Source organism: Spermophilus citellus (genome assembly GCF_964194105.1).
Source record: "Spermophilus citellus genome assembly, chromosome: X".
Taxonomy (NCBI): Eukaryota; Metazoa; Chordata; class Mammalia; order Rodentia; family Sciuridae; genus Spermophilus; species Spermophilus citellus.
Window position 1 is genome coordinate 5,021,260 of NC_138190.1, and position 22,611 is coordinate 5,043,870.

General features: G+C 44.5%; 1 protein-coding gene across 3 annotated transcripts in view; it reads left to right on the forward strand.

The window, feature by feature from the left end:
• LOC308639087 (protein Shroom2-like) overlaps nucleotides 1-22,611 on the forward strand; it is a 134,018-nt gene that overhangs the window by 77,771 nt on the left and 33,636 nt on the right. For all 3 annotated transcript variants that reach the window (XM_081277072.1, XM_081277071.1, XM_081277070.1), the window contains exons 3-5: nucleotides 3,257-3,388; nucleotides 5,908-8,350; nucleotides 9,894-9,994. In XM_081277072.1, the coding sequence (XP_081133198.1) occupies nucleotides 3,257-3,388; nucleotides 5,908-8,350; nucleotides 9,894-9,994 (2,676 nt within the window). The remainder of the gene's footprint in view (nucleotides 1-3,256; nucleotides 3,389-5,907; nucleotides 8,351-9,893; nucleotides 9,995-22,611) is intronic.

Here is a 22,611-nt window from a genome sequence, read left to right on the forward strand (position 1 = left end):
TCTAGATGGCGCCAGAGCACTCTGTCCCCAACTCCAGGGCCTTTGAAAAGGAAGCAGCATGCAGGTGCTGATGAAGAGAAACCAGCCTGACCCTGACCCTTGGTTGATTTCCAGTTATGTTTGTGATGCACCGGGAAATTCAGAGCATATACATGAGAGAAATTTCTCTGTTCCCAATAGCTCTGGCATTTTCAGTGCTAGTACAGAGGAGGGTAACCCTTTTATCCAAGCATCTTTGCTCTGTATCAGGTAGCCCTCATGAATGTCCTCACTGTGGACTCTGTCTTTGTGAAATAGACACTTGCATTGTGTGTCATCTTTTTACAAAGGAGCCTCTGGGTGGGTTTACATTCCTTTCTTGCTTCACTGGGCATTGCTCCTTATCTTCGGACAGCTCCCAAAGACATGAGCCAGGTGAGATGCATTTTATGAAAATGCTAGAAGTTCACTCTCCTTAGCATCAGCATGGAACAAGAAGCATTTTGATCAGATGGCTAGCTGTTCAAGTCCACATTGGTTGGAAGCTGAATATTGTCATTATAGAATAAACTTGAGGGCAAAAGAGTAAATCTGAAATGTTTTCATTAATATAAGTTTTTAAAAAACAGTCTTTAGGTTTTCACAGAGTAATATTTGGTCAGAGATGGAATTGCTTGGCTGTGTCAGCTGCTAGATTGCTTCTGTGGTCACTGTCTGATTCACTTACAAAATGAATAAGTAAGTTGTCATTAACTCATGAGATCATTGGAAGGGTGAGGGTTTATTTTTGTTGTTGTTGTTGTTTATTCTGCTAGTGTAGGTTAATGTTATCACCATACTGCTCTCCCCTCTGATAGTAACTAAGCTTAAGATTGACTCCACTTCATATTCAAATTTGTGTGTTTGGTGCCTGGAGGTGGTGCATTTTCTTCTACAGTTCTGAAGGTGAAGCTCTAGGTACTTGGAAAGGAAAGTGCTTGCTGGATACTTTCAGAAGCAGATTTATAATTGTTATACTCTGTTCTATTCATCTTTGCTGCATCAAAAGTCAACCTGAAATTAGTGGCATAAAATAAAATTTCCAGGGCTGGGGTTGTGGCTCAGTGGTAGAGCACTTGCCTAGCATGCATGAGGCACTGGGTTCGATCCTCAGCACCACGTAAAAATAAAACAAAGATATTGTATCCACCTAAAACTGAAAAATAAGTATTAAAAAAATAGAACTTCCAGTTATGAAATTGCATGACCACAGAGCAGTTTACCTGTAGGTAGGTACATAGAAGTGTACTATATGTTAGAGCTGATTATGTTGAGATTAAAAATTTGCTGAAGATAATCCCCCAGCAGTGGTTATTTACACTTGAAGGTTGGGTGAGTATGCAAGGGATTGGGGGGACAGAGACTTGACATTCATTTTTAAGTATTCAATGTATTTTATAAAGACAGATTTTATTGCTACTATTTTTTACATGTGCTTGCTAATGATAGCTTTTTTGGGAAAAGATTTCATTCTCTCCATGGAGCATTGCTGCCCAGCTGATCCCAGATAGAACCTCCGGCATTCCTGTGGCAGGGTGCAAAGAGTGTCACCACAAGTGTTAGGCATTTTCTTTTCTCAGCCTTCTTTTTCTTCCTCTTCACCTCCAGTTTCAGTCAGTCTAGTTTATTTCTGTCATTAATTAATTATAAAGAACAATGAAAGAAGTCATGGATATTCTGGCACAGAAAAAGCCAGCTGAAAATGAAATTCACATGGCCAGAGCCTTTCTTATGAGGATTTTGAGAAATTCTATGAGGTACGGTCTTGGTTTTATAATTACTTATTTCTCTGGTGCAATGAATTCCTGTTTCACATTTTTTTTTTTAAAGTTCATGGGAAACTATTATAAAGTCAACATACTCCACATTTTACCACTCATATAAGTTTTCTCATTAAAGTTATCCAAGTCATCAAAAGGTTTGTTTTAAATGCTGTTCAGTTCTATTTTGGGAGTTATTCTTCATTATATAATATTCTTTAATGTTTTCACCCACTAGGGAAAATGTCTAATCTCTCTCTATAAAAGTACCTAAAGAATGCTCAATTGAGTTCTTTCTCCATTTTTGATTGGTCTATAAATTGTCCAAGGTGAGGTCATTTCTGTCTCAAATTAGAAAAGTGGAAAGTAAAGCTAGCTTCAAATAGTAACTTTGAAGACGAGAGCTTGGGTGGGTCTGTATATCTGACAACATCTAGTCATCTTTGCTGCATCAAAAGTCAACCTGAAATTAGTGGCATGAAGTAGAATTTCCAGAGCTGGGGTTGTGGCTCAATGGTAGAGCACTTGCCTCTACCACTGGAGAGACTCCATTATGTAAGTTACCAGCATCCCTAGAGACTTCAGCTGGACACACCTTGTCACACCTGACCTGGGCAGGTGTGCCCACATCTGGGAAGGTGCAGATGGTGGCGTGGGAACCTGGCAAGGTTCAGACCATGTAGAGAGGCCCTGGCTGGAAGGGACTCAAGCCTGTTGGTGCAGGACATCATGGTCATTCAGTGGTTGATCTGACAGTACATATGGAGAGACTCAGAAGAAGATGACTCTCCTAGTCTTGGTCAATGACAAAGACAGCTGGATTTACTTAGCTAGCAAATAGAGATATGCAGTCTAAACTGTGCCCCTGTCAGCAGGGCATGTGGGCACACTGACTACTTCTCCACTTCAGTCCCTTCTCACCAAGGAGGCTCAGGGTTCTGTTCAGAGTTATACTACAAAAGACAGGAAAATGTGTTTGCATTCTATATTACAGGGGGAAGGGAGAGGGCAAGTTTTGTTTACTTAGTTATTTGGAATAAATTTTATTTATTTTTTACATGTATAAATGTCTTAATTGACAAATTGCATATATACATTTTTAATGTTTTTTTAGATGTTGATGAACCTTTATATTTTTATATTCATTTATTTATATGTGGTGCTGAGAATCGAACCCAGTGCCTCACATGTGCCAGGCAAATGCTCTACTACTGAGCCATAACCCCAGCCCAAATTGCATGTATTTTTGGAAAACTGCTTCACATTTTGGAGCTTGTGATTGCCACTCTGCTTTGGGGCAAAAGGATCACTCATAAAATCTGAAATGAATAAGCCTGCGTGCATGGATATGGTGGGAAGCACGGGGTGCTGCAGATCCCTCCTAAACAGGTGCAACTGATTTCTGTTCCTGGGCTCCTGTCTTGGCACAAATGCATCTAGGGTGTCAAATTCCCTCATGTGTCTGCATTCTTTTCCAGGAGGAGTGAGCTGAGCTGGAGGCCTCACTCCTGGCACGCCACCAAGTTCTCCGATGGACACCCTGAGCCAGTCTCCTCTCAGTTCCCTGCTGCCAGCGCCTGCCCTTCCTGGCACAGCCGACACCATGCGAGGTAGATGCCCATTTTCCAGGAGGATGTAAAATCTGTAATAGTCTGCAGATGCTCAGATATTCCAGTGTGCTTCTTGACTTCAGAATGACTTTGACATTTCTCATCAGAAAACTCAATGCTTGAGTAGAGTTAGAACTGAATTTTTCACTAAGGAGGCACATGGGTGAAGGTGGAAAACAACTATAATAATGAAAATAAATGACAGTGAAACAGTAAGCAAGCATGCTTTCTCTCATGTGTCAGGGTGTTAGTGGCAGATAGCATAGTTTTGGGATGTGTACATACATGTGTATGTATCCCCATGCATGTGTGAGTGTGCCTGTAAGCATATATGTGTGCATATCTGTGTGTATCTCTACGTATACTTGTATTTGAGTGTGCAAGTGTATCCATGTGCTTGTTAGTTTGTGTGTGTGTGTTTTGAAGCTAACATAACCATTTCAAAATCAATTTTTGGCTATTAATAATTGTTAGCTGCAAAACTACAAAGAAAAGTACTGAAGTAGTGTGAAGGAATTACCTCTCAAATACAGTATTTATTACTTGTTTAAGGTAGTGAGAGGTTGGTATTTTTGAAAAGCCATAGATTCTCAACTGAGTCATAAAACCTAAGTGAAAAATGGGCTTTTCATTTCAAAACTAAGTGACTTTAATAGCATCTCCACTTAGTCTATGTGACTAAACACCCCCACCCTCCGAACTGGGGATTTAACCCAGGGAAGCTTAACCATTGAGTGACATCCCTGCTCACTCCTCTTTTTGAGATGGGGTCTCACTAAGTTGCTTAGGGTCTTGCTAAGTTGCTGAAGCTGCCTTCGAATTTGTGGTCCTCCTGAGTCACAGCAGTTACAGACATGCACCATCATGCCCAGCTGGCAGTCTCTTAATTAGAAATGAGTACTGCCCACATCTGTGTGGAAACTGTACTTAGTGTTGTTTCTGTCTGCCTGGAGTTAAGAACTTGTGGAAGAATCGTCCCTGGTGGGAGAATTTCAGGAACATGCAGTATTTCTGGTGATGCTGATTCTGCCCTTCTTTCCCATCCTTGTTCTCCCCAAACCTAATTTAACCATGGCTTTTTTTCTTGCTTGAAGCATGAATAGCACAGCTTTGTGAAACTTCAAGGGAAGAATCTAATATCCTGGATGAAAATCTGTATCATTAAGATATACGAGTCATAGCATACAGTTACTATGTCAGAGAATATTTAATATCTTGATCAACCCTTTATTCCTCCTTCTTAGACATCATCCTGATTAGGAATATGTGATTTTTGTTGTTCGTGTATAGCACTAGTGAATCATAAGGTTTAATCATTTACCTGAACACAAGAAGCATATGATCTTGCTGGGAAAGCCTGTTGCTTCTTTTAAATATCAAACCAACTGAGCATTTAGAGAAGAGCTAATCATACTCTGATATTTGGGTTTGGAAAAGAAATGTTATCCCTAAAGTCTCTTTTTTAACTTTAAAATTATTCTCATTTGTTTACTTCCTTTGGGTGAATAATCCATAATAAGAATCTTTGGAACTGGGTGCAATGGCACACGTCTGTCATCCCAGCTCCTTGGGAGGCCAAGGCAGGAGGATGGCAGTTTGAGACGAGCTTCGGCAACTTAGCAGGATCCCTTCTCAAAAAACAGGAGTCTGGTGGTGTAGCTCAGTGGTAGACCAAAAAATAAAAAAAGAACTGGGTGTGTGGGCTGGGGTTGTAGCTCAGTAGCAGAGAACTTGTCTCATACATGTGAGGATGAATAAACAAAATAAAGAACTGGGTATATAACTTAGTGATACAGTGCTTGCTTAGCATACACATAGCCCAATCTCTGGTACTATAAGGGGAAAACAAAGTGGAAAATCATTGCATACACTGAAACAGGGGTCTGAAAGCTGTTCTTTAAAGGGTTAGATAGTAAATATTTTCAGCTTTTCAGGTCAGACAATCTCTGCCACTTATTCACTCTGCTATGGTGGTGCCAAAGCAGCTACAGCCAATATGTTGACAAATGGGTAAAGCTGTGCTCCAGAAAACTTCATTTATGAACTGAATTTTGAATTTCATATAATTTTCATAGGTTACATGGGAGAAATATTATGCCTTTGATTTCTTTTGCCTTGACCATTTGATAAGATAAGAACCACTCTTACTTAGCTCATGAATTATCATTTACCAACACCTACAGTTAGCTGTTGATGGGCCATAGGAGTGTTCATCAAGGCATTGCCTCCTAGTGATGTAGGCATAAAGTTGGGAAAATGTGCTGGCATTGCAAGGGGTCTGTTTAAAAGCAGGTAGGACATAGTCTCTTCAGCCTGCTCTCAGAGCATCTCACCAAGCCACAATTGAGATGTGCCAAACTAAAATCTCAGACCCAGGGATCTTACATTAAGAAGTTATCATCCAGCATCTTCACCCTCCACAGAGTGCCAGCCAGCTCTGTTCACAATTCCGTGGCCCTCTGATCTTGCCCTTTGTTGTCATTGGATGCTAAAGCAAACCATTCTTCTTGTTTTTGTAGTTCTTCCTCCCATGACCTGTCTGGCTCCTGGGAGCAGACGAACCTGCAGCGCACTTCTGACCACTTCAGCTCCCTGGGGAGCGTGGATAGCCTGGACCACTCCTCCCAGCCCTCTGGACGCCTCTCAGCTGCCAAGTCCAACAGCAGCATTGACCACCTGAGCAGCCACAGCAAGAGGGACTCAGCTTACGGCTCATTTTCCACCAGCTCCAGCACCCCTGACCACACTTTGCCCAAGGCCGATGCCTCGTCCGCAGAGAACATCCTCTACAAAGTCGGCCTTTGGGAGGCCTCTAGGCATAGCAGCCGGCAAGGCCAGGCCATGAGTGATCCTCAGGTCCCAGAGGACAGGTCACTGTGTTTCCCAGCCAGGGTACCTAATGATAGCAGTAAAAGCCCCTGGCCAGAGGACAATGCTGAGCCTAAATTGTCCACTTCTGGGAGATCCAGTTTTGGGCCAGTTTGGTATGTTCCTGACAAGAAAAAAAACTCTTCTTCCCCCCCTCCTCCCCCACCTCCTCTGCGCAGTGATAGCTTTGCTGCCACCAAGAGCCATGAGAAGGTGCAAGGCCCTCCATTCTCAGAGGCAGCCACCATGCAGCACTTTACAGCCCTGGCTCGGGCTCAACCCCGAAGTGATTGGAGACCAGAGAGGACTGATCGGCGAAGGCTGGTATGCCCGAGTAGTGGGAAGGAAGTGGGAGGCCATGGCTACCTGCTGGAGGGCCACACGGACTGTGGTTGGCTGTGCTTAGATGACAGGGCAGGCAGTTCCCTAGGGGCTCCCGACAGGCTGTTCGGCACAGAGGTGCATTTCCGGCAACCTCACCCTGGGGGTCAGCACCTGCGCCAATGCAGTGACCAAAGCCACAGGGCCCCTGTGTCACCAAAGGAACTGCAGCGGGTGGCCCTCTCTGGAGGTCGGCAGGAGCCTCCCGCCACACACCACCAAGATGACAGCCCCTCTGTGGGGAGGTGGCCCAGTGCTGCCAACCAAAAGGTGGACAGTGGTGGGTTGAGCCACTATTACTGCGTGCCTTCCAGGCAGCCCCTGCCGGGAAGCACCCAGGTGACAAAGCTCCGTGGGGAGTATTGGCATTCAGATGCAGCCTTGGGAGCCCTGGAGCATGCTCCCACACACCTGATGGGCCAGAGCCCACGATGCTACCTACCTCAGCATGAGCAGGCTCAGGATGCCCCGGAGAGAGAGCAATGTCCCCTACTGGATTCAGGGACCGAAGGCTGCTTCTCGGGAATCCAAGAGCCTCCCAGAGCCAGCCGTGCTGAGAAAGCCAGTCCACAGAAGACAGCTGAGGGCTTCAAGTGGGCAGAGGGAGAGAGCAGCAGAATCTCTCGCCAGAGGACACCCATGCTGCACTCCCTGTCCCAGGAGGGGATGTGCCAGCCCGAGAATGGCCAGGATGGTGGCACTGAGAAGCTACCGCCATTCGATGCCCAGGTGGGTAAGCCAACACGGAGAAGCGACCGATTTGCCACCACTCTGAGGAATGAGATCCAGATGCGTAGAGCCAAGCTGCAGAAAAGCAAGAGCACGGTGACGCTGGCTGGAGCCAGTGAGGCCGAGGACAGTGCCAGCAGTTGGACTGCTGAGGTGGGTGGCACCCTAGAAGGTTCCTTTTCTAGCACCTATAAAGACCACCTGAAAGAGGCCCAAGTACGGGTCCTGAGAGCCACCTCCTTCAAGCGCCGGGATTTAGACCCCAACCCAGTGGACCAGTATCCCGGGTCACTAGAACACAGGACTGGGGATCACAGCACCTTATCTTCATTCCCTCAGGAGCCAGACTCTGTCCCCCACTTCTGTGAGGCAGGACTGGCCAAGCCACCCTCATCTGGAGGTGGCATGCCCCACGTTCCTCGTATTGGAGGCCGGAAACGGTTCACAGCCGAGCAGAAACTGAAGTCGTACTCTGAACCAGAGAAAATGAATGAGGTGGGGCTCTCGGTGGATTGCAGCCCTCACCAGCATCCCACATCACCCGAGGATACTGTGGGCACATTTGCTGACCGGTGGAAGTTTTTTGAGGAAACAAGCAAACCCCTCCTCCAGAGACCAGGCCAGAGACAAGCTCTATGTGGAGTCCTGAGGGAGAAGGTGGAGAGGCCGCGGACAGCAGGCCACAGGAGTGAGGGGGCAGACTCTGGGTTCCAGACTAGGTCTCGTGCCACTTCCTTTGGAGAAATCCTCAATGGTCACAGGGAAGCAGAAAAGTTCGGGAAATTGGACCCACCTCAGAGACTTGGAACCTTTGCAGAGTACCAAGCCTCTTGGAAGGAGCAGAGGAAGCCCCTGGAGGCCAAGAGTGCTGGGCGGTATCACTCAGCAGATGACATTCTGGATGTGGGTTTGGACCAGCACCAGAGGCCACAGTACGTCCATGAAAGGTCCCGGTCGTCACCATCCACAGACCACTACACACAGGTAAGCATCCTGCTATGAGCAAGGGCCTAGTCTGCCCCAACCTTGACCTTGAGACATCTACAGAATAGGATGGCCTGTATCACTGCAGGTGAGAAGGCCTTAAGGATGGAATTGGCACCTGCCTGGAAGTTTGAAACACTATACCTCTGCAAACTCACATCTTTTGTTCTTAGCCTCCTTTTCCGAATCCCTTGCTTCACAGTCTTTCCCCTTAATTAGTTGCCCCACCTTCATGCTAAACAAGGAATTTGGGGAGCTGGACAGGGTGGGAGAGAGTGCTTTAGAAAATGGTAATGCACCCCTCTGAAATGAAAACACGTGTTTTAGCTAAGGGCTTAACATCTGATAGCCAATTGTCAAACATTGATGCCACTTAATATTTATCTTTTTAAAAAATTTATAAGCACTCTTAGGATTATTCTGGGACAAAGTGGATTTAAAAATGCAGTGAACTATTGCACTATTTTAAGTGACAGTTTTGATGTTGAGCATTAACTCCTATCTTTCTTGAAAACCACATGTTCGTATTAGTACTTCAAAGTCCACAATCTTTCGTTCTCCCTTTCTTCTGTCTCCCTGTCCTTCTGTCTGCTTTTTCTTTTTTGCCTTTATTTTATTTATATTTATGTGGTGCTGAGGATTCAGCCTAGCGCCTCTCACGTGCTAGATGAGCGCTCTACCACTGAGCCACAATCCCAGACCCCTATCTGCTTTTTCTGCTTATTCCATCTGCATCTGTATGTTTCAGAGAAAAACATTGTTGCAGTAATAGATTGTTTCTTTGTGTGTGTGTGTGTGTGTGTGTGTGTGTGTGTATGTTTCTCCATACTGAGCATTGATCCCAGGGGTGCTCTACCTCTGAGCTACATTGCCACCCTTTTATATTTTATTTTGAGGCACACTATTGTTCAGTTGCCCAGGCTGGCCTCAAACTTGCTGTCCTCCTGCCTTAGCCTCCCAGGTAGTGTGGGTTATAAGCATGCGCCACCATGCCTGGCCAGATGCAGTCACCTGTAAAAGAACCAGTAATAGCCTTAATGCAGGGTGTCCAGAATGTGCATGGAGGCCTCCTGGTGCTGAGAACCCATGCAGACACTGCGAGATTTTGTTTCTGCTCCCTTGCTGCCTGGGTTTGGGCTGTTAGAGTGACCTCTGGGAATTCTGTGCTTTTTCAGTCAAGAGTGAAGAATTCCAGCTTCCAACAAGTCCTAGGACAAGTCCACGATGACTTGTGACCAGCTGTCTTTTGTTTGATTTCTTTTGACCAGTGTGTCACATGGTTTCACAGGCTTCATGTAGGAGTTCTATTTCCTGTCCAGAAGTGGATGCTGGGGTCTTAGGTCAGTCATCTCAATGAAATGCTTTGTAGAGCTGAATGGGCATGTTCCGTGGCTGGGTCTCAGTCCGAGACAACAGGCAGCGTCACTGGCGTTGTGGGACAGGCGTGCAGGGCGAACCCACAAATGAGGGGTTTCCTAATAACAGATGAGATGTCTTAGGAGAGCAGCCTGGTGACTGGTTGTCTCATGTGCTGCCTTTGCAGGAAGTGGCTGTCAAGCCGCGAAGGCAGTCGGAGGAGCCGAGTGGGCATCAAGAAGCAGTTCTCTCCACAGTCTGTGCCGAGGAAGGACAGTCCGCTGTACGGTAGGTGAAATTTAGATTTGGGGTTGCTAAAAAGATGACTTGGGGACTTTTTTTTTTTTTTTAATGGATGGTGAATGCTGGGCTGACATGGGCTGTGTAGTTTTTCCCAAACCCAAAGTAACTGTAACCAAGCATGATTTCTGACCCCCATGATACCCTGGAGTTCTGAGCAGAGCCCATGTGCCCCCTAGCCCTGCCCAAAGAAGCACTGCCATGGTGGCATTTTTGTTCTTAAAATACACGCTGTGTTTCCTGTGTAGTGAGATGCTTTATGGGAACAATATGTAAAGTCCAGTTTAGCATGCTTGAAACTAAGTGCTTTGTACAGAAGGCTACGGCTGAAAGGATGCTTTCACCATCCATCCGCACACAGCTGTGTTTGTGGGCCAAGGTCTCAGATGCAATTGCAGTTGCATCTAAGGATTCTCGTTCAGAAAGGAGTAAGGCAAGCCTTCCTAAATTGGACTGATTTAATGAGTTAATTTTGAGATTGAAAATAGAAGTCAAGTCAGTTGGTGGCAGCGGGGTGCTAGTGTTGCCTCCATGATTTTAGGCAGTTGCACAGACAGCTGTTTAGTTGTGGGAGGATGGGATTTGGATTAAATATATACCATAATCCTGACTTTTCTACATGAAGAGGGCGGGAGAGGACAGTGTGCATCTTTGCAGAGGATATGGTGTAACCTTGCTTTATAAGGGCTGATGGACACATGGAAATAAATACACGGATGGAGATCTGAGAGGATTTTTCTCTTGTCTTGGGAATCTTGTTTGATTGGTGCAATGTTCAAATTAAATGCTGGCCCCAACGCTCAGGTTCCTTTGCAGAAATAGCCAGTTTAGATGTTTACTTTCAAGAGCCTATGTGATGGGATTTTATCTCATTTGGCTTGAAACTGAATGCTATTAACTTCATACAAAAAGATCCAATACTTATGTGACTCTGAGGCAACAGGATTGATACTGAGTGTGTGCCTGTGTAGGAAGCCCCTGCAATTACAGATCAGTCTGCGTGGCTAAAATGAACCTAGGGTAAGAGAAGCTGGTGAATAATCCACCTACAGAACTTAGCAGTGTCTGAGGAGCACAATTACAGCTTTATTACTGTGGCTTCTGAGTGAGTCACGTGCCATATGCCAGCTGTGGTCTGTTTGCAAAGCTGGCTTTCAGGCGCCTCTGCAGTTGTGGGGCCAGCTGTGCAGTGCACGGCTGGCAGGGGCTGGCAGCTACCTCTGCACACATGGTGCTTTCTCTGCTCCTGCACTCTGCTTCATGCCATGAGCATGTAAACTGCAGAGGACACGCATGGTGGTTGGGGCATAGCTCCACTCCTGTGCATAGAGACTGTCACTGCTAACAGGGATAATGTGCATTCTATTTGTGTGCAAAAGTAGCACTATCCATACTGAGAGGGTCAGGAGGAAGAAAGGAGGGGCCATGTGCTTTTTAAAATCATAGCTGTGTCTTCCAGCAGACTACATAAACACTCTGAAGAAATTAGTTCCACAAGCCGCCTGCTTTTGAGCTACAAACCCAGCAATTTTCAGAATTGTTGTGTGTGTGTGTATGTGTGTGTGTGTGTGCTTTTAAGAGCAGCAAGTCCCAATGAAATTCTAAAATATGACTATTAAAAAGTCATTTTCAGCTTTTCCCACGGACTGTTTAATTTTCTGAAGGATCAGCAAGAAAGAATATGCTTGAAAAATTAAATGTGAAGCTGACGTTGTAATATACACCTATAATCCCAGTGACCCAAGAGGCCAAGACAGGAGGGTGGCAAGTTTGAGGCCGATCTGGGCATTTTAGTGAGACTTGATCTGAAAAATAAAAAAGGGCTGGGGGTATAGCTTGGTAATAGAGCACGCCTAGCTCAATTTAAAAAAAAGAAAAGAAAAGTTAAGTGTGAAAATTATAGAAATAAAAGTTTATAATAAAGTTTATAATAATAGAAATAAAGTCTATTATGTGAAGATATAAAGATACGTAATAAAGTGCACAAGTTTAAAGTAAAACATGCTTTTATAATGAGTGAATTACTAACTTGATAACTGATGCAAATAAAAAATGGTTTTTGTTGCCTTCTGTTGGGAACAACATGAAGAACGATGTTAGGAATTATTTGTATTTGCTGGCGTTCATCCAAGTCAAATGGAGATAACATCTTTTGTGAGGTTCAGGATCCTATAGAACCTCCCAGTGTAGGAGGGAAAGAATGTCACAAATATTTGCAACTGAAGGGGTGACCTGTAATTATAAATCTTTTAAACTTTCTATGGTGCATCAGAAATCAGAGGAGAGAGTTCTGTGGCGTTTGGGCAGATTACAGTAGTGATTGGACCCAAGGGAGCAGATCGACTGGATTTCACTTACCCCAGCTGACCCTAATGACCTGCCTCACAGATCCCATCTGCCTGGTCTTTCCACAGCAGCTTTCTGAGGTTTTGTACCAGGTCCTCAAGCTCAGACCCCAACAGGGTCTGCTTCTTGCAAAGGGCCACACCCTGCCACTGGCCTTCCCTCCAAGACAGGGTGTGTGTATTCCCTAGGGCTGTTACATTGATCCTTTCACAGTTCTGGAGGCTGGCAGGCTGCTATTAAGATGCACTGTGTTCCTCCTGAGACCTCTCCTTGGCTTGTAGATTCCTCATGTGATCTTTTGTCTGTGTGTGCTAATCTCCTCTTCATATAAAAAAAAACATGAGACAGATTGGATTAGGACCTACCCTAATGACTTCATTTTATTTTAACCATCTCTTTAAAGATTCTCCCTCCAAAATGTTGTAGTTTGAGATTTGGGGGGTTATGGCTTCAACACACGAATTTAGAAAGGAGTCACAATTCGCATGTAGCACTTGGAGAGATGTCCCTGCTTCTCCCTTATGTCTTTTTGTGTGTATATGTGTGTGGGGGTGGTTTACTGGGGATTGAACTCGGGGGCACTTGACCACTGAGCCACATCCCCATCCTATATTGTATTTTATTTAAAGACGGGTTCTCATTGAGTTGCTTAGTGCCTTGCTATTGCAGAGGCTAGCTTTGAATTCATGATCCTCCTGCCTCAGCCTGTGAGCTGTTGGGATTACAGGCATGCACCACTGTGCCTGGCTCCCTTATGTCTTCATACTAAAAAATTCAGTTGCTTTTGTTCTGAGCTCTCTCAATCATTTCATCATTGAGCTGATGAGGTTTCATGTTTAGAACTGATGGGGAAACATTTTAAATGAATGGAAATGGGGATTTGGCAAAACCTGTGTGAAGGGCTTTACAGCAGTGTGTAACTACAACCTTAGAAATGCACACCCCTTCTGGTTCTGTAATTATTCTGTGTTAACTTTCAAAATGGGGGGCTGGGGATGTGGCTCAAGTGGTAGCACGCTCGTCTGGCGTGCGTGCGGCCCGGGTTCGATCCTCAGCACCACATACAAACAACGATGTTGTGTCCGCCAATAACTAAAAAATAAATATTAAAAAAATTCTCTCTCTCTCTCTCTCTCTCTCCCTCTCCCCCTCTCCCTCTATCACTCTCTAAAAAAAAAAAAATTAAAAAAAAAACTTTCAAAATGGGTGCCTGTTGCATTGGGAACAATGGCATCCTCTGCAGACTGGGATGGCTTGGGGAGGATGGCAAATATCCTATTTGGATGTATCTGCCACACCCTTCTTTTGTTTTCTGGGAGCTGCCTCTTCACTCTTGCTGGACCAGACTGATAGCTCCTGGAAGACCAGGATTTTACTTTTTCATTCTTCAATACCCTGTATATCACACAGTTCCTACACAGATTGGGTGCTAAATAAATGAATAAATGGTTGGTTGGATGAGTGGACTGATTAAGGGACACATGGATGAGTGAACAGATGGATGGACATTCCTCAGGTGGGTGGGTGAATGAATGGTTAGTTACACGCATACATGGATGGATGGATGGATGAGTGGGCTTATAGTTGGAAGGATAGATGGGTGGATAAATGGATGGGTCTATGTATGTATGTATAGATTGGAAAATGGGTGTTGGATGGATAGAAGGGTGGGTGGGTGGATGAACAAGAGTATATGAATTGATGGATGAATGGGTTTGGGAAAATGAGTGATTGAATGGGTGGATGGGTGAACAGATAGGTATGTGGGTGGGTGGATGGATGGGAAATTAGTGGTTGGATAGATGAAAGAGTAAGTGGATGGATGGATGAGTAGATGGGTACATGGATAGGTGTGGCTGGCTGGCTGGATAGTTGGGGTGTATAAGTGAATGGACAGATAGATGATTGGAAGATTGGGTTGGTGGATGTATGAGTGGTAGATAAATTGACTCTCCTTGAGTTAGTTCTTGATCACTGTGAATAACCACCCCCGGTGGCATATTTTGTTTGCTGAAGTTTTACTAAGATTGTAGTTTACATGCCAGTTAAGTATAACAGGCTTTTACTTATCTTTATGCTCTTGATTTAGAATCAAGAAGATATAAACATTTCAAAAGATGAACATATTTTCTGGATTGATACCCTGTAAGAGAACAAAGATGCAATACTTTTTTTTTTTTTTTTTTGGACTATTGCTTCTCAAATTGGAACATCTTTCATGAGCATTGTATTCTGGGAAGCTCTGGAAGATGAAGCTGAGCTGGGGGCGGCTCCTAGGCTGTGGGCTGGCAGAATCCCTCTTCCCTGACTTCTTTCAGCCACTTCCGCCTCCGCCTAAGGGAGCCACTGCCAAGTGCTAACAGGCTGGCGTTAACCCCAGGCTTGCATTTTGTTGGTACAGATGGAAGGAGAGGGGAAGAATAAGAGTGTATCTCCTAAATCCCAATATAGTTAAAAAACTGAGTACATGTGAAATAGAAGTCTTTAGGGGAAAAAACTATGCTTTAACATAAAATTCATAAACTAAACCCTGAGGGTTATCTTCTTGGATGTTTTCCCTGAGAGGTGATTAATGGGAAGACTGATTGTTCATTTATACAACCAGCTCTAAATAGAATTCAAAATAAGTAACAGCTTTATCATCCAGGCTGTACCCCGTGTTTGTTGCTTCAGGTCAGACATTTGCTGTTGCTGGCCTTCAGTTAGCTAAGGGGCAATTGAAGCTTTCCATTCTGAACTGCTTTGCTAGGTAATTATGCAGCCTGTCCTGGGATAACAAGGCGAAACTCAAGCTCGGCATTTTTTCAGGGCAGAGCAGCATCCCACAGAGCTTCAGTCCCACGCAATGAAGTCCCCTGAGCAGGTGTGTTCTTTTTGTGCAGAGAGCATTTTCGAGCAGGACACCGTCATCCCTGAAATGATTGGCAGTATCCATAGGAAGAAGGCGTAGCATGAGACTAGTGGGTTTGTCTTTCTGCCTTAATTTAGAACTACATTTTCCCCTTTTATTTATGCTCATCTGGACTTAAGAGATCTGGATCCAGGACTAGAGGCCACTGTTTTGTTTACTTGTTGATTTGCTCTTGTGACTCCTCATTATTTGGAAGGAAGAGTTTGTAGGACCACAGTTTGAGGGCTGCAGGGTCTGGGGTCAGGGAGGAGAAAGGCCCACCAAACTCCGTGTGGAAGAGGAGGCATGCAAAGGTAGGGAAAGAATCATGAGCTGCATGCAGGGCCAGTGCTGAGGGAAATGGGAAGAAAATACAGATGATGATTTAACTCTGACATCTAAGTGGGGCAGGGAAGCAGAGTCTTCTACAAGCAGCATTTCTGACTGTGGCCTGGGCTTTCTGATTGGGTTCTGACATAGAAAGCCGTGCTGAGGGTGTAACTCAGTGGTGCAGCACTTGCCTGATATTTGTGAGACCCTGGGTTTAAGCCTCAGAACTGCGTGGGGGAAAAAGTCTCATGGACAGAGGAACCTAAATTGTGCAGTTTACTTTAGCTTTCGAGTGACTTCGGGGCTGTGGGCTGATGGTTGCTCTCCCGAGAGAATCCACAGCCCTGGGGACAGATGCGCCTTCCTTCCCCAGTGCCCTGCCTCTGGTGACTACACAAGAGCTCCCCTTATAGCCAGGTAAGTTGCCTGGAGTCTACTATGGCCTCTTTCTGGATGGAGGAGCTCCTTCTGGTATATATAGGAAGCTGCTCTGGTCTCTTTCCTTTGTTGACTGCTTGCTTTCACTCTTTTCAGTCGACCATGAGTTTGCCTGTAATTGAGTTTTTGCCTTTCTCCAGAAACCCACCTATCTCCATCACCTCCTATAGGTTCTTCCAGCTCACTCCTGTCTTTCCTGTGTTCTGGTTGAGTGCCCTGCCCAGTGGGGCCGAGGTAGTACAGGCACCCACTTGTGAGGCTGTAGGAATTTAAATACTATATATGTTAGTGTCTATTATTTATATTGGCAAAGCCATCACTCACTATTCTTGGGATCATCTTTGCCTTTTAATTCTTGTGGCCTCTCATGGCTCAGTGTTTAATTTAGGTGCTTTTGTTTTAATTCTAGAACAAAATTGTGAAATCAGGTTCCTGTTTCTTGATTGGGACCCTCTGTGGCATCCTATTTCAAAGATTTTTTTAATTATTATTTTTACTTATTTATTATTTATTTTTATGGTCCTGGGGACTGAACCCAGGGCCTCATGCATGCCAGGCAGGTGCCCTTCTGTTAAGCTATATCTACTGCCCTCATAGATGTTTTCTTGGCTTTCCTACTATTCAAATAGTAGTGAACTCCTTCATTGGACCTGTAGAATTACCCAGTGTTAGCATTATAAGTAACCCTCATCCCTAGATTGTGAATGTTGGCCATGTGGTCCCACTCCTGCAGAAGGTGCAGCCTTTAAGAGGGCATGATAACACCAGGTGTGGTGGTGTACACCTGTCATACCAGCAACTGGGAGGCTAAGGCAGGAGGATCACAAGTTTGAGGTCAGCCTCAGCAACTTAGTGAGATCCTGTCTTAAAATAAAAAACAAAATCGACTGGGGATGTAGCTCAGTGGTAGAGCATCCCTGTGTTCAGTCCTTAGTACCTAGAACAAGAGGGCATTATAGCAAGAATGACCAGGATAATAACATGAATGAGCCATGGTATAAAGTAGATATTTTAGAAGCAGAGAAAGACTGAAAGTCTGCCTTGCAGAGATAAGCAAGGCGAAGGGCTATAGAGGCCACACCTGATGACCAGGGAGGATCCTGGCTCAGTTGACCCATTCCTTCTATGCTTCCTGTCACCTAGGCATCCTTCAGCATCGTTTGATTTTAGGAGCTCTGGGAAACAGGCTGCAAATCCAGGCAGCCTCTTTCTTTTGAGTGTGGGCACAGGAACTTAATTGCAGTGGATTTTTCCTTGGCTGCTTTCTGTGTGTGCTAGATTTTGTATATGAGAAACCAGCGTTATCTGGTGATATTGTTAGAGAATTGAAGGCTCACTGAGGTTGCGTTCTCTCACAAGACCATCACAGGCTTGTACATCCACACTCTCTGGGTCCGGAACATTCTCATCACCCCTGAGCAAAAACCCTGTACTCATGTCACAGTCCCTCCTGAAATATATTTAATTTTAATGTTGAAAGAATCTTACGGACTCAGTGTCTTAAGTGGTTGTTAGATTCTTGCAGTTAATCTCAGAAAGTACCCATTTTCTGAAGGTTCTACATATGTGAAATGAAGTTTGTGTGTGTGTGTGTGTGTGTGTGTGTGTGTTACCAGGGATTGAACCTAGGGGTGCTAACCATGGAGCCACATCCCCCAGCCCTTTTGAGAGAGAATTTTTTAATATTTATTTTTTAGTTTTCAGTGGACACGACGTCTTTATTTTTTTTTTTTTTATTTTTGTGTGGTTCCATTCCATTTTGAAGGATTTCACTACTATTTGAATAGTAGGAAAGCCAAGAAAACATTAAACCCAGCGCCCCGCGCATGCCAGGCGAGCGCGCTACCGCTTGAGCCACATCCCCAGCCCCTGTATTTTTCATTTTGAAACAACTTCTCACTAAGTTGCTTAGGGCTTCGCAAAGTTGCTGAGGTTGGCTTCCAACTTGTGATCTTCCTGCCTCAGCCTCCTGAGTCGCTGGTATTATAGGCATACACCACCACCCCCGACTAGAAGAGAGTTCTTTGAATCACCTTGTCCTCAACATAAATAGAAACTGCATTCAGATATGTCCAAGTCCTTTTTAAGCTGCCTCAAACCCAAGGGAATCCTGCAGGAGGACGTTAGAGCCACATGCCTGTGCTAAGTCTGGGTTCCCTGAGGCCACGCTGAGCCTGTTTCCCTCCCACAGAGCTCACTATGACCTCCAGCCCTGTAAGAATCCAGGAGAAAGGAAGGAGAAGGAAAAGGAGTGATTTGTGGATGGTGACAAAATGGTCGCCTGAAAGAACATTGAGCTCAGCTTTTCTCAAATATAACGCTTTGAGCAAGTCCTGTGAACACTGGCTTTATTATTTTGTTTGCATATACCTTGCAAATTAGTTTTATGGTTGTAGTCTAATAGCTATTAAAAAAAGGAATATAAAACAGATTTTATTTAGACATTTAACAATTTAATAAAAATATTCAAAGCCATATAGCACATGATTCCATTTATATAAACTGGAATAGGCAAATCCATGAAGAGGATTAGCCAGGGGCTAAGGATGGGGGGCGGGGGTGTGGAGACTGTTAATGAGATTGAGATTTCTTTTGGATTGGTAGAAATGTTCTGGAATTAGGTAGTAGTGATAGGTGCATCACTCGGTGAACATCCTAAAAACCAATATAGTCTGCGTATTCCAAGGGTTAATTTTATCTCAATTAAAAAAAATCTTGGGGCTAGGGTGGTGGTTCAGTGGCAGAGCGCTTGCCTCACATGTGTGAGGCACTCAGCACCACATAAAAATAAATAAACAAAATAAAGACATTGTATCCATCTATAACTAAAAAAAAAAAAACTTAAAAAAATCTTGGGCTGGGGCTGTGGCTCAGCAGTAGAGCGCTTGCCTAGCACATGTGAGGCACTGGGCTCCACCCTCAGCACCACATAAAAATAAATAAGTAAATAAAGGTATTGTGTCCATCTACAACTAAAAATATTTTTTAAAATAATAAAAAAAACCTCAATATGGGGACTCCACAAAAAAAGCTCTTTTTTACCTTAAAGTGAGTCTCTGCATTAAGTGACTCATTCAGAAGGTGACAACCTTTGTAAAGGATGCAGATGATGAATATTTGGGCTCTCAGAAATGCATATTCCTGATGTGACTTCTAGCGCCATCCTTTTGGTGTGGAAGCAGCCATTTCAAGCCTTGGTTGTCTTCCTTATCAGCCTGCTAAGAGGAACCTGGCAGGATTTCAGCCTCCATTTGTCCCTTAGCTGGGCACAGTATCCACACTGTCACTTACACCCAATAGTCACAAGGTCTTTCTCTTCACTTTCCCAGTTTTCTACCTAGCTTTCCTAATGCAGGAACCAAAATGAGCGAAACATCTAAGCTCTATGAGTCAGAGACGTGGGTTTGGGTTTGTGGAACTCGCCTGGCCACCTGCCTTCAGGTCCGTCTGGATTTCTGAGTCATCCTGCCTCCTGGTTCCCTTTTACATATTGCTTTATCTCTCACCAGGCCCAGTTAGGAACCTGGGAACAGCAGAGTCTAGGTCTTTAGATAGAACATCTCCAAGCTGCAGTGTATCTTCTCAAGCTGGTTCTCATGTGGGGTCCTCTCCCTCTGCTCTCCCTCCAGGTTCTCTTCTGTTTCCCCTCTAGTAAGCAAATCCCAGGCTGCATCTCACATCCCACCTTGGACCACCTTCTAAATCAGGAGGAGGTTGGGTCTCATGGTATATGTTGTTAATGATCCTCTCTCTCCTATGGCACACCCAAATCTTTGCGTGGCATCCAGTGGAACGCTGTGGGACCATACAAGGTTCAAGGATCTGGGTGAGATTTACTTAGAAAAAGAGGTGAATGTGGAAGCCAAACGACTTTCTCCTTTGCGTAGAAAATTATGGGAAAACATCTTTCAACACCCTGATTTTGAGTTCTGGGGAAGCAGGTATGCAGATGATGCAACAGAAGAAAGGCTTGTGCAACCTTTGGTTCATCCAAGGGTCGGCAGCCTATGGCCCACAGGCCGAACTTGGCCAATTGCTTCTTTTTGTAAATACAGATTTATTGGCATGCAGCCCACTTGCTCATAGACTGCTGTGACTGCTTTCTCACTGTATCAGCAGGGCTGAGTTCTTGCAACAGATAAGGTGCCCAGAGCTGAATGTATTTCCTATCTGGCCATGTCCCTCCACGGCAAAGGTTTGTCAGTCATGGGGAATTTAGTCCAGGCGCAGAAGAGATGGTCCTAATGAGTGTGCTTCTAGTGTGTATAGAAGTGTGTATGGATGTTTTCAAAGAGGCTTCACAGCATGATATCCATTTCTCATCACCTTTTCCTAACCTCTGGTGTGGTGGTTTAATTTGGGGAAGTTTGCTTCATCCACCCAAGTACAGGAAGTTTTGTGTGTTTGCAGCATGAGAATGCATGGAGCTGTCAGTGCAGTGCAGGTTCCTTTGGGATGCTCTGCCATATTTGTGTCAGCATAGATGGGTTAGGGAAGATTGTCCTTGGATCACAAGGGCCAGGCTTGCTGCTCAGTTCATGGGATATGACTTGAAAAGGTAAGGTACAAGGCTTCCCTAAGACTGTTGGAGAAGGGAGGAGGGCCAGTTATTTTGGAATGTGGAGGTGCTAGGTGGTAACTTGTAACTTGGTTCCTTTTTTGGGGAATTTTTCTTTTTAAAAGCACATTTTTATGTGGTTTATTGCAAAGATTTATGATTTTAAAGTCCATTTATTTATTAATTTCTTGGGTACTGGGGATTGAACTCAGGGGCACTTGATCACTGAGCCACATCCCCAGCCCTACTTTGTATTTAGAGACAGGGTCTCACTGAGTTGTTTAACACCTCACTTTTGCTGAGACTAGCTTCGAACTCATGATCCTCCTGCCTCAGTCTCCCAAGCCACTGGGATTACAGGCATGTGCCACCGCACCTGGGCTATCTATTTATTTATAATTTTGTCTTGAACCAGGTTTTGGCTAAGTTGCCCATGCTAGTCTCAAACTTGGAATCCTCCTACCTCAGCCTCCCAAGTAGCTGAAATTATAAGGGTGTGCCAATATGCCTGGCTGAATGTCTTAATGATATTAATACTACACAGTCTCTGAAAAGATCTGAGCCCCTTGTAAGCCTACATTATTAGGTCTCACTCTAAGAAACGTGGATATATGGACACCCCAAATTATAAACATGGATATTGTGAAAGTGCCTTCTCTTTAGAAATGATTCTTAGGGGATCTCTTTTAAGAATGCATTCCTAGTCAGGCGTGGTGGTACATGCATGTAATCCCAGGTACTCAGGAGTCTACTAAAGAGGGTCACAAGTTCTAGGACAGATTGAGCAAGTTAACAAGATCCTGTCTCAAAAAATAAAAAGGACTGAGAGTATAGCAGCTCAGTGAGTGCTCAGTGAGAGTGCTCCTGGGTTCAATCCCCAGTACTACACCCCCTCCCCTGAAACCATTCTTACATAGTCAACACCCAGAGTTTGGTGTCCCGTAGAAAGGACCAGAGCTGCCTCCAGGGCTGGGGCAGAGAATAGAGAGGATGAGCCTACCCGTGGGCAGTCTGTGGAGCCAGAAAGGAAGGACATGCTCAAACACATGCAAATAAACCCAAGCACCACAACAGGGTATGCCAAAGGGACACACAAGCCAACAGTGACCAAAGCTGGAACAACTTAAGCAACAAAATAAAGTAGTAGTGAGTATAACATAATGCATAAAGTGAATCCATGAGCCCATAGTACATACAGAATTGATTGAATGAATTAATACATGGAAAATAGACAAATCTGTCATGCAGAGAAATATCACACAATTTCTGTAGAAACTCCACCCTCAAGAAGGTGGAATACAATTCCCCATGCCTTCAGAAAGAGCACCCTCCTTCCAAATACATTATGAAAAGCGGGTGGAAAGAATAAGTTACAGTGGAGAAGCCTGATGTTTACGAACTCCACTGGGTAATCAAGGTTGATGTCAGCAGAGATAAGACCTGCTGGCAGCATGTACCCTTAATATCATATATGACAATAGGACTTAACCCAAGTCTAATCATAAAAAGAAAAAAAACAAACAGTTCCCAGTTGGGGAACAGGTTACAGATGCCTGAACAATCATCCTCTAAATTGTCATCTGTCTTATTCTACTCAGGCTGCTATAAAAAGTAGATTGGTGGCTTATAGACCAAACATTAATTTCTTAGTTTTGGCAACTGAGAAGTCCAAGATCAAGGGAGTAGCAGATTTGGTGTCTGGTGAGGGCTCACTTTCTGGTTCATAGATGGACATCTTTCCCCTGTTTCCTCACGTGGTGGAAATGCCAAGGAAGCTCTCCAGGCTCTTTTATAAAAGGTACTAATCCCATTGGTCAGGACTTCATTCTCATAACCTTACAAAGGCCCTACCTCCTAGCCTCATTGCCTTGGAAGTTAGTGTTTTGACCTTGCATTGTGGGGGTGGGGTGGGATATGGACTTTCAGTTCATAGCAGTGTTACAGTAAAATGATCCTAAGGAGACATGATAACTAAATGCAGTGTGGTGCTTGGATGGGATCCCAGGACAGGAAAAAGAACATTAAGTAGAAAGAAAATTTGAA